Source organism: Miniopterus schreibersii, assembly GCF_964146895.1.
Source record: "Miniopterus schreibersii genome assembly, chromosome: 15".
Classification (NCBI taxonomy): domain Eukaryota; kingdom Metazoa; phylum Chordata; class Mammalia; order Chiroptera; family Miniopteridae; genus Miniopterus; species Miniopterus schreibersii.
This window is the reverse complement of record NC_138115.1, coordinates 31,906,868-31,918,987: the sequence shown is the minus strand read 5'-3', so window position 1 is coordinate 31,918,987 and position 12,120 is coordinate 31,906,868. Positions and strand designations below refer to the sequence as shown.

The 12,120-nt window shown below is 35.8% G+C and overlaps 1 protein-coding gene across 8 annotated transcripts in view; it reads left to right on the top strand.

Moving 5' to 3' along the window:
- ATP2C1 (ATPase secretory pathway Ca2+ transporting 1) overlaps window positions 1-12,120 on the top strand; it is a 118,775-nt gene that overhangs the window by 97,157 nt on the left and 9,498 nt on the right. For 3 of the 8 annotated variants that reach the window (XM_081159343.1, XM_081159341.1, XM_081159344.1), the window contains one exon: window positions 927-1,021. In XM_081159343.1, coding sequence (XP_081015469.1) covers window positions 927-1,021 — 95 coding nt within the window. Of the gene's footprint in view, window positions 1-926; window positions 1,713-7,369; window positions 7,821-12,120 lie in introns of those variants that run through there. The other 5 variants (XR_014000347.1, XM_081159345.1, XM_081159340.1 and 2 more) reach the window with 3 other exon arrangements.

The following is a 12,120-nucleotide window of genomic DNA, read 5'->3' as shown; positions in this document are numbered from 1 at the left end:
GATTGCTTTTCTATAAAATTATAATTTTGATAGTTAAAATAATATCTCACTATTATTACTTGCTAATTTGTAATTCTTATTTTGTCAAATAACAGCCTGACCCTAAAAGCAGAAAATTTTATTAAGATTATGTGTAAGACAGACATTATTCTTTCACATACTGTGCATTAAATGTTATGATGCAATACATTTAAAAATCTTCCTATTAAGTGTGAGGACTGGTGCATTTATGGTAATGCTACTTTTAATTTTAGGTTTTTAAGCTAATTTGGATATTTATGAAAATGAGTTATACAGCCTCACTGGATTTTTGTTATGAGTTGTTTATCTTAAACTTAAAAGTGACCTAGTTTAATGTCAATATTTTAGTTTATATTCACATTCCTTCCTCTAAAAAAAGGAGTTTTAAGGAAACAACTGCAGTTTTTCAAGCAGTAAATAAGAATGAGTTTGAATACTGCTGTAAAGACATGGTCTTTAAAGATGAGTTCTTCTAGGCTTCCAAATGAAATAAACACAAATTTATGTATAATCTTTAGATAGGAATTTTTCAATCAAGTTAGTTACCACTGTTTGAACAGCCTTTTAAAAAGGTCGTGTGATCTATTCAATAGAAAACTCTTGCTTGTGTTGCTGTTAAATATGGTTATGAAGTTATTTGTGGTTTAGGGAAAGTAGTCAGAGGATTTGGGCTCTATTTCTCTGGCTGCTGCCTTTCATAGCTATATGACTTGGATAAGTCACTTAATAACTTGGAGCCTAACTTTCCTTATTTTTATACTGAGGCTGATTATCTACCTCATGGAATGGTTGTGAAAAAGTGTATTTCAAAAGCTGTGGTAAAATGTTAGAGAAATGTAAGCTATTAAGTTTTGCGGCAATAAGTAGTCAAAGAATTATAAAACCCAATTTATTTTCTTTTGCAGATCTGCTGTTTCTTTTGGGTCTCACCTCGTCAGTGTGCATAGTGTCGGAAATTATTAAGAAGGTTGAAAGGAGCAGGGAAAAGATTCAGAAACATGTTAGTTCAACATCGTCGTCTTTTCTTGAAGTATGATGCATATTGCATTCTTTTATTTGCAAACTAGGAATTGCAGTTTGAGGATCATTTAGAAGGGCAGATTCAAGAGGATAATGAAGATTTGAGAACTTTTTAACTTTTCATTGACTAAAAATAAGCATAAATGCTAAAGACTTGATTGAAGACTTTAACCTGCTGACAGTCCCAAATGAAATTATGCAACTTTGATAACAAATTCCTTGATTTAAATTGGCTTTTGAGATTGAGGGGAACTTTATAAAGCATATAGGCATTTATTTAATTTTAAAAAAAAGGCAAATCCTAAACCACTTAAAGAGGTCTAACAATACAAATACACTATCTTATATCTTAGATATAATTTTTTTTTTAATTTTTAAATATTGTACTATTTATGGTGGTGGGGCTTTCTTACTAATACACAAATAAATTTAATCATTTCAAAGGCATTCTATTCGGTTTAGAAGTTGATTCCCAGGAGTGCCATATTTCAGCTACTGTATTTCCTTTTTCCTGCAATGTAAGCAGCTCATATACCTTGTGTTACCATTTTTGTATCTCAAGTTTTTGCACAGGATGTGACCACTGTCAGATCACTGTTCCTTTCTTTTTGTGACGGAAAAGCCTATACTGCAATTTGAAGTAAATGTTTGCTTTTCTTAGTAAATATAAATGGTTGCTTTTTTCCCCCCTCAACTATGAGTCTTTGTTCTAGCAAAATTAATATAGGGCTATCAATGGAATTCTAGTTAGGGTAGTCAGTGTCTGTAGTTAACACTTAGACAAAGATTCAAAAATATTTAAGACTAGGCTGAAATTTATAAATTATATTAACATGTTATGTCTTCTTTTAGAGTTAAATATAAATACACACTTTGTTAAATATCATTTTATCATCCCCATATATATATATATATATATATATGTATATATATATATATATTCAAGTACCTCACCTAAATAACTGAATTTTATTATTTTTAATGTCCTTTTAAGCATCTTTCTTAGGAAGTATATAGAGTGCTATACTTAAATAAAAAAGCCCTAAGACCAAACAGGTGATTTCAGAACCAGGGACTATGGAAGATTCTGTGCTGGCCCTGCTCTTCATCTGTCTACAGCCTCTCTGGCCTAGATTGCAGCACAACCCTGAGCCTGTCCCTTCTCCTACTTGCACCATTTGTTCCCTGCCTTTTCATTGAGCATGCTAGAGAAATAGATAGATGTACTCTTGTATTGCCATCAGTTTTTATGATAGTTTGATGAGGTATAGTAATTTATTTAGAAGTGTGTGACAAATTTGGGCCAGAAATTCAAAATTACAAATCCATTTCCTGTTGACTTTCTTTCTGAAACAGAAATGGGTCTTAAATTTGATGTTTAATTCTTTTTGGAGTGAGTTTTGTATTTTATAATTATTCTTTATTTTCTAAGCTGTCAAGATAAACCACCATGTAGTTTTTATCACCAACATATTAAACTGCCAGTGTTAGCACTGAAATATTGTTATCAGTGATGGCGAAAGTATCTATTTTCTGAGTCCTCATTAGTGAAACAGTTGAGTATAGAGCTGAGACGTTTGCAATTTATTCCTTGCCCTTTAAGATTCAATAGTCAAAAAAAGAAAAAGGAAAAAAAGACTCAATAGTCAGATCTCATTAGCTAGAGCATGGAAGCCATTGTCTAATCACCTTTACTGTTAGTGACATGATGTCTCACTCCTAAATTTTGTAATGATTTTTCTTCTTTGTTACAGAGACTTGAAATACGTATTAAGTGCACGTTAGTCTTTTGCTTTGGCGTTGTAGGTTCAGAGTATGACTCGGATGAAATAAATGTGCCTGTTCTTTTGTTTGGTTTTTGAACCAAAAAAAATTTTTTCCATAAGTTAATGACCTTCTGTTTGGGATTGTTAACGTTAAAATCATATGGATTTTGAAGATAGCAATACTCACAGTACATAAAATCTATGATTTAAAGAGAACTGAAGTGTACAGTACAGATACACTATATCCAGGTTTCAGTTTTCCATAGTGCAACAACAAATTAGAATATTTGTATATATATTTTCAATAGTATGTTATCCAAATTACCATGTATACTTTAAATGCTCTAGTATGTGAATTTTTATTTTTTAATCTAATTTTCTAGCCCTAGGACTTGCTAGAGTCTCTAACAATACTAATTCTAACTTGCTGTTAGACTGCTTCATGAAGTTATTTGGCCCCAAAGTGATTAAACATCAGGGAAGTAAAGAAAGGAACTTGAAATAGTTCACCATTTAGGTAGACAATTCTCAGATGATTAAAACTGACTGCAAAGAAATAAGGCTTAGTACTCTTATATTTGTACTGAGTATTTCATTATCCAGAGAGGAAACAGTGAAACCAGGCAATCTAAAAAGCTACCCCCTCCCCAGGATGCAGACTTTATTTACTAGCTGTGACCACACTCACAAGGATAAAATACATTTTTTACCTTTCATACTTATGCAAGGTACATCTTTTACATTAGTAGTCTTTCTGAAATCACTTTAAATTTTCATCTCTTTCATGTAGGGCATAAATAAAGTGAGTATTGGTCACACTTAAAATAGTTTCTCAGTGAAATGAATTGGTAGCAAACAAATATCTAAGAACCTTAGTTAACTTTACCTTGTTTTCTGCCTTTGTCACTTGGCAATCCATGAGCATTTTACTTCCACATATAACTCACCCAAAAACTTAGATGGATAATTGATTGTCATTTCAGTAAACTTATTTAGTAACTGGATTGTGCCCAGGGATAGGAAGGTGATGGCATCTCTGCCCTTGAGTAGCTCATGGACAGGGTTAGCAGGAGATATAACTGTTACCAAGCTGTTTTACGAAGGGTAGTAGTGCACATTTATTTTAAAAACATACATTACATTAAAATGAATCCAGCACACATTTTACTGGTAGTTTACCTTGACAGTGGCATTTGGAAATCTTTGAAATGTCTTTTTAGACTAAGCTGCAATCTAGACTAGCTGATCTGCATACTAAACCATGGTGTGGGTAGATATTAATTCTAACTGGTATGTGACTGGATAAACATACCATCCTGACAATTAAGCATCCTTGAGCTCAGCTAGCACTTGGTATGACTATTGACTCTCTTGTTGGACAGCCATATTTGGGATTTTTGTTTTTAGAGTTGGTTATTGTTAAAAATTGGATAATGATTAACCAATCCTTGATATTAATGTAGATATAATAGTCTGCAAATATTGTAGGTTTAGATTTATGAAGAAATAAGAGGTAGTTTCTTGCCTTTGGGAAGCCCTCAGTCTTAACTCTGGAGAACAAAGTGAAATACATCCAACACAGTGGGAAATGCTGCCCCAAATGCTGCAGTAGCCAAAGGAGAGAAGTAACTTCACTGGAGGAAGTTGTCAAATTTCCCAGAACTAGTGGCATCTGAATCAATCCTGAAGTTGGGAATCTCCAGCCAAGAAGCGGCAGGACATTGCAACCAAATGGCAAGGCCTTTGCAGAGTTATTGGTGGGGGCTGGATGGAACAGATGAAAACCATAGACAGTCTGGGGCTATTTAGGCAGGGAATATGTAATGTGAGGGGTTGGACAGATTGACAGGAGCGTATTGGTAAAGGAAAAGACACTTGACTTGTACCATGCTAGAGGATTTCAAGAGTGATGCGAGTTTGGATTTTTATTTTGTAACGTGCTGGTGGAAACACAGAGGGTAGATTATAGAAACAAAACAGAGAGACTGACTAGAGAATTGTGGAAGCTTAAGGGGTAGAGGGGTAAGTGAGCTGTAGCAGTCACTATGGAGACAAAGGCATAAAATAACTATCTTCTAAGAGAGCATGGACATGACCAGACAGAAAAGAAAAATGTGGAAGATACCCCAGGTTCTGGCTCCCTGGCTTGGATAGTAGGGCTGTTGGGAGAATTAGCAAAGCTGAGCAGCCTTTAGTGGGTAATTTGAAATGTGCATTTTGTGGTGTCCTTGAGATTTGCCAAGGCACATGTTAGATGAGGTCCCTAGAACACAATGAATTAAAGCATGGCTGAATAATTACAATGTAGTAGGAAAATAATTTCATGTTAAAGCATTTTTTTGTTTTGTTTTTTGTTTTGTTTTTGGTAAAAGCAAAGCATTAAGTGAATGTAAGCTCAGCTTTGACAGAATAAGATGTTTTTTGAAAGTAGAAGAATCAGCAAACAATTATATAAATTTAAAATGCAGGGGAGAAAGATGAGAACATTTCAGCCTCCTTTATTATGAAGCTTTCAGAATGAATCTGTTATTAAGATACTGACTAGAAAATGCTGATCTGAATGATTGGTAACACATTTTTTTGATGTTTGCAGTAAGACACTTTCTTAAGAAGAGATAGAATATATATAGCAAAGAACTGCATAGCTTGAAGTTTGCTGTGGGAGGAGACCTAATAGGTGACTAGCATTAACAATAGAGAATAGCTACTTGCTCCAAACAAGTAATTTATGGCAGGAGAGTAGAAAACTGTTTTGTTTTTTTTAACTCATAAGTCTTCCTTGAATCTTTTTAGCCTCATATTCCACACAGTGTGCCAACACAATCCACTTACTGGTTTTTTAGAAACTGTTCCTTCAACTTGAAATCCCTTTTCCTCTGCCTCAATTTTGAGGATCAGAATTTTTACCTGTTTTTCAAAGATTAGCTGAAGAGGCAGCCTGGATGGCCTTTCTAGATTGCTGTAAAGATTGTGTGTGTGTGTGTATGTGTGTGTGTGTGTGTGTGTGTGTGTAGTACAGTTTCTTGTAAATACTATTAAGAATAAATGCAGCCATAAGTTTGGATATAAAATTATGGGACTATATATTTTTTAAAAAAGCATTAAAAATTTAAGTGAAAGCCACTTCATTGATAAATCTAGGCAGAAATTGGATCTTTTTTCATTCAAAATAAATTTCAGGGGTGAAATTTGGGGAGGGAAGGGAAAAATATTTGAGCCATTAGATTTTTTGTTGTTTTTAAATTTTTTTATTTTATTAAATTTATTGGGGTGACACTGGTTAATAAGACTATATAAGTTTCAAGTGTACAATTCTATAATACATCATTTGTATATTGTATTGTGTTGAGCCATTAGTTTTGATCCTTATAAATTCTTTTCTAATCTAAACATGCCAGTGTTCCTGTGTACACATGAGTGTAGCTTCCTGTATTTGTATAGCTGCTCCAAGTAGTAGTGTTCATGTGCAGGTGCGTCACTGTGTACACCTGACTTTGTCATTCCTGTCCCCTTTTGCTCAAGTCTAGCCAAATTAACAAATATCCTGGCAAAGTTCCACATTTCTGGGGTAGTCCCATGGCTGATAGGCCTGGCAGAACTGCCTTTCATATCTAAATCAAGGTTACCCCATCACCATTATTTCTTCAGCAGTATTGCATTATTCCATTTAGTAACCCTCTGAGTAGAAACCACATCTCACAATATTAACAGTACACAGTGCTGGAAATTGGGCAAATTATTCTACATGAGCCTAGAGGTTCATTTTTGGGTTCTGAGTATTTCTACCTTTTGAACTCAAAATATGCTTTTAAAAACTGTTTGTTTGTTTGTTTGTTTAAATACCAATCCGCTCAGCTCTATTAAAAGCAATTTTCTATTCAGGCCTTCCCGATAAGTATACTGAAGTGCACATTAGTTGAGAAATGACAGTTTGGTGCCATCTTATGGTCATAAAGAAAATACTGTAATGCCTTGACCACCTCTTTTTCATCAAGTCTGCATCTTAAAAGCATAGTATGAAAGAACTTGTTATGTGAACCTTACAAAATATTATCCTTGGAGTAATATATAGCAGGTCCCCCCAAAATAGGTGATTATAGAAAATGTGTGCTTGATAGGAAAGGTATGACAAACCTTATATTTAAGCATTATTAGATCAATTTTATGGAGTTAAAAATAAATTATTTTTTATGTTCTATTCTCACATCCATTTGGTTACATGATAGGATTGCATTAGAATTTTTAAGTATCTTTCTACACGGAACGGTCTTGTGGCCCATGAATTATTAGCTGGAGGTGTTACAAGATAGTGAAACAATTTATTTTAATACCTCATTACCTCCCTAACTCACCCACATGGGGCTATTGATTTAGTTTGGGGGTTGACAAACTTTGGTCTGCGGGCCAACTCTGCTTTGGGATTTGTAAATGAAGTTTTATTGGAACACAGCTACACACATGTATTTTCAATCCCTGCTTTCATGTTATAACAGTTAAGGTGTTGTAACAGAGACCACATGGCCCACTAATCCTAAAATAATTCATTTTCTGGCTATTTACAGAAAAGGTTACCTACTCATGTATTCAAAAGAGACAAATAGGCCTATGCATTGCATCCAGTGGATCAGAAAAGAAGTGATCTTCCTTCCAATCTCCCAACTGGATATTCTCTTTGGGATGGATGCACTTGATACCAGATTTGGTATCAGTGACTCCTCTGAGTTTCCAATAAGACTGGTGTGGAGAAAAAGAGTCTCAGTCTATTCTCAGGACATCTTGCTTAGGGAAGACAAAATTTAGTAGTAGAAACCAAAATATCCTATCAGCCCACTCTTAGTAAAAAATACAATCTCTAACTCATTTTCTATGAATGGAATGTTGTAAACCAAAACACATTGGCCTTGTGTTTATCAAATTTCTAAGGTAAAGTTATGACAGTATTTCGTAGTGAATTTCTCTTATGGTCCGCCCTTGTCTGTCTGACTTATTGCTTTACAAAATACATTATGGTTATTATATGGTCAGTTTCATTAGTTTGTCTTTAAAAAACAACTTGCATAAATCTGGGAACTTGAAGAACTACAGTACTTTGTTTTGGAAACTTGGGTTTGTAGACATCACCATTCCCAGATTTCAACACTCACCCTCCACCCCACAACCATTTTTACCTCTTGTTTTCCATAGTTTCCTGGGACAAGACAAGGGAACACCAGAAGTTTGCTCTCTTGATGCCATCCTTCCTTGAGGCTTCAGTTATTACAAGCGTTTCTGACTATGATAGTACAGTATACTTACTGGAGGTATTTGTAAATAGAAGAGAAGAGGAAAACATTTCATAACCCAAAGACTTTAACCTAGGCTCCAGGCATATATTCAGCTGCCCAGCAGTTGTCTTCACTTAAGCACCTAAAAGGTAATGTCTGAACATATCCACAACAGAGCCCCTGATTCTCCCATTTTTCAACTATACCCCATCCTACACGAATGAATGACAACTGAATCAGAAATCTGAAAACAGGGTTCCTGCCAGTATTTTAATGAAGGCATAAAAATACTGATTACTATAGCAATTTTAGCAATCTAGAGTTCTCACTGGTACACTTACAAACCCCATTTTTTAAGAGTGATGTTAATATATATTTACTCAAAAAAATGTTTCCACATCAGAGCAAGTTCACCTAATAACAGGTAGATTGATTCGTCTGGTAACCCCTCCTCTTTCATGGAATTAATTACTCTATTCATGATAGTAAGCACTGGGACACTGCGAAGTAGACATGCTCTATTTCCTGCCAGCATCCCTCGATTTATTCCTCCATAATGTGCAACAGGCATGAACCAGACACAGGAAGATATGGGGACAGTAATGCCTAGGTAGACACATGGCAGTTTTTCGAGAACCAGCACCTCAGTTAATCCTTCAAAAAGCATTCTACTATATGTAAAAATACTCCTGGGAAGTTTTCCTTATCTTGTGTGGTAGCTCACGCGATGGCTAATTTTCTCACAGAGTCAAATGATTCAGTCTTACAAAAATTCAAATATCCAATACTGATGCATTTGATCAGCTTTTCTTCCAAAAAATTACTATGTGTTCCCTGATTCTGATGACAATAGGTTATATTGTATACAGAAATGTCCAAGTGTCTCCAAAGTAGTAATGAGAAAATTCTTAAACACATATACATACATGTGTGTCTGTATATATGTAGTTTTATTGGAACACATCTATGCACATTTATTTACACATACATACATATATATATAGAAACACAGATATATAAATATATATTGAGAGACTTAGCCTTTTTAACCAGACATCTAAATGTTATCAAAACTTGTGTGCATTATAGCATGTTCATGTGAAATTTGATTTCTCTTCCTGAAAACTGAATCTAGTGAAACTAGCGGGAAACACTTTTCCATGTATAGTCTCATTCGTCTCTCCCATTTTAACAGACTAGTATATTACCTGGTGCAGTCAAGCCTCTGAGTTTTAAAATGTCTTTCCTCAGCATGGGTTCTCATCTTAGAAGTTTTACAGCTGGATGGACTTGAATTTTAGCATTATTCAGAGCTGGGAAGAAATGCCAAAGCTACTTATCCAGTATGGCTAAAGTAGTTGTTGCTGAAAGTGGGGGGGCATCTGTTATTTTTTTAATATATTGATTTCAGAGAGAGGAAGGGAGAGGGAGAGAGAGAGAAACATCAATGATGAGAGAGTCGTCATTGATCAGCAGCCTCCTGCACTCCCCCGACTGGGGATCGAGAGCGCAACCTGGGAACGTGCCCTGACCAGGAGTCGAACAGTGATCTCCTGGATCCTAAGTCGATGCGCAACTGCTGAGCCACGCCTGGCTGGCGAGGAGGCATCTTTTTAATACATCTGTCCAAAATAAGTACTGAATTTCAGATTGGTACAAGATGCAAAATCATTTTCAGTTGTCTTGACTGAAATGCATCAACAAAAGGTGAGATAAATACCAAGTACCCCACATCCACCCACTGAAAGAACTAAGGTCACTGTGTTTGGAGTAAGTACTACTGAGAGTTTGTCCTTTTACTGAAGTGAAATCATTTCTCCTGCCTGGTCTTGGGGTGACTACATTCCAGGTGCTGCTCTGGGTTCATGCTGTGCCAACCAGCCAAACAGCATGTGCTAGAGATCAGCACCCAGTGAACTCTGGAAACCTAAGGGGGAAAACTGGGTTTGACCTTGTGGTTTGTGGGAAGGGCCAAGAAATAACCCTGGAAGTTGTAGGAAGGGGACATTTCTAAGAAGTGGTAAGATCTCTTAATTTTTTATCTTTAAACACATCCAGAGCTCTTTCAAAGTGGGTTTAAAAATACAGAAAATTCCTTGATAACAAGACAAAAGGCAGGAAGGGCACAAGCACATAAGGATAGTTGTTCTGGTCTTTTTTCATTCTCTTGGCGCTTCTGTACTCTTTGCAATGGGGCTTCAGCCTAACAGCTCTTTCTGCCGAAGTTGCTTCAACATTCTTACAACCTTGTTCTTCTCATCTTAGCCATAGTTGTGTTAACCTCCTTTGCATCTGCAAAATTCTATTAGCTCTGGCAACCCCTGGTCTCATGGCACCTTGATTTTTCTGCTCAGCACTTTCTCACTTTTCCCCAGATCCCTTGCTTTGTTCTTGGTTTTCATGCATGGGTATAACAGTAATGGCTGTCATTTATTGCATGGTGTTAGTACCAGGCACTGTGCTGTGAAACTTAAAAGGGCATGTCATTTTACCCCTAGACAGTAGGGAAACAGGCATAACCATGGATTCATTTATTTTATGCACAAAGGAGGAAAGGCAATTCTGAGATCTTTCTTGCTGCAGAGGTCTGTATTTTCTAAAACTAATTAATTTGAATTCTTTTTCTCATGGTCAGTTATCATGAAAGGCCTTTAGTGTTTATATTTACAGGAGATACATATTAAACTTCCTAGGTTCAGGTATCTCTGGAAGGGCTTATAAAAATAAAGTTCAAGTATAATTTTATCACAACTAAACACAGAACATGATTGCATTACAGTAAATGTTTTTCTCCTTTATTTCTAAAATTTATTCATTTTAGTTCTCCCAAGTTCCTTTTGTCACTTAAAATGCGTAATTATTGAAGACACATTTCCAAAGCCTCAGGTGAAATTTTATTAGTTAGAACTCAGAAAGAGCAAGACCTAAAGATTTGATTAAAAACATAGGAAACAGATTTTACAATTGGAATATGGGACATATAACACTCTGCTTCAGCACAGGGGCTCCCATTGCCCCCTGTACCTCATCCGAATCACATCCCAGTGTCTTAAAGCCAAGCTCAAAAGCCAGGTCTGAGAATCTCTCCTTATTTTACCTCCTAGTCTGGTGACTGCTGTCTCATTATAGCATTCAGTCTGCTTTGCCATTTTGCACCTGTCAGATTGCTTCATAAAATGTTCTTTTATTTCATTGTGTTGTCTTTCCAAGGAGCTTATGTCTCCTGGGGGGTCAGGTAATATGTCATTATTTCATTGGTAACCCCCTCAAATATCTTGGGGAGTGCTTATGGCCTCTCATTTAATACATACAGAAGATACATACTGGGGTAGGGAACTATCCTGAATTCTCAGAGAGTAATAGTTAACAGACATTATTAGATTTTTAACTACTGCAAGGCTGGGTAATTTCAAGTAAATGGCTCTCATTGAAATGGCTAGAGAAGGGAACCTGTCTTCTTGTCTCCTGAAGGAGGGGCCCTTTGAAAAACTTTTAATGAAAAAGATGACTGATCAGTTGACTTTTAATTGAACTCTGTTGCCTCTACACTCTTCAGTTTAGTGCCTGTGAAAGCAGCTATTTACCAAAGTGGAAGTGGGAATGTGGGTTTTCCATGCAGAGCTGGTGGTTTTAAAAAGCAATGTTGATGAGCCAGGAAATATGACACTTATATTGATATATTTTCCACAACTCCAGGAATCAAGGAAAAGAGATTTTTGATATAACAAGATCTTATGTGCTTTTCATCCACATTAGATCCACTATTTGCTGGAAAAATACATATCTTCTCAAAAATACATGCATTTGACTGCTCTTTTCTTGATTCTTCTGGGAATAACCATTTCTTTAGAGACACTAAAAACATCCTTACTAAGGAACCCCATGCACTCTTCCTAAAATAATAATAGATTCTGGTATCGCTGCATAATTTCTTCTAAGTGTTTCCTCCTCCTCTAGATCAGGATGCTGTTTCTTATTTTGTTGGGGCCATTTGAGTTTCAACCTTTGTTTTAGAACCTAGAGCATATCTAAAGTGCTCATCAACCCTG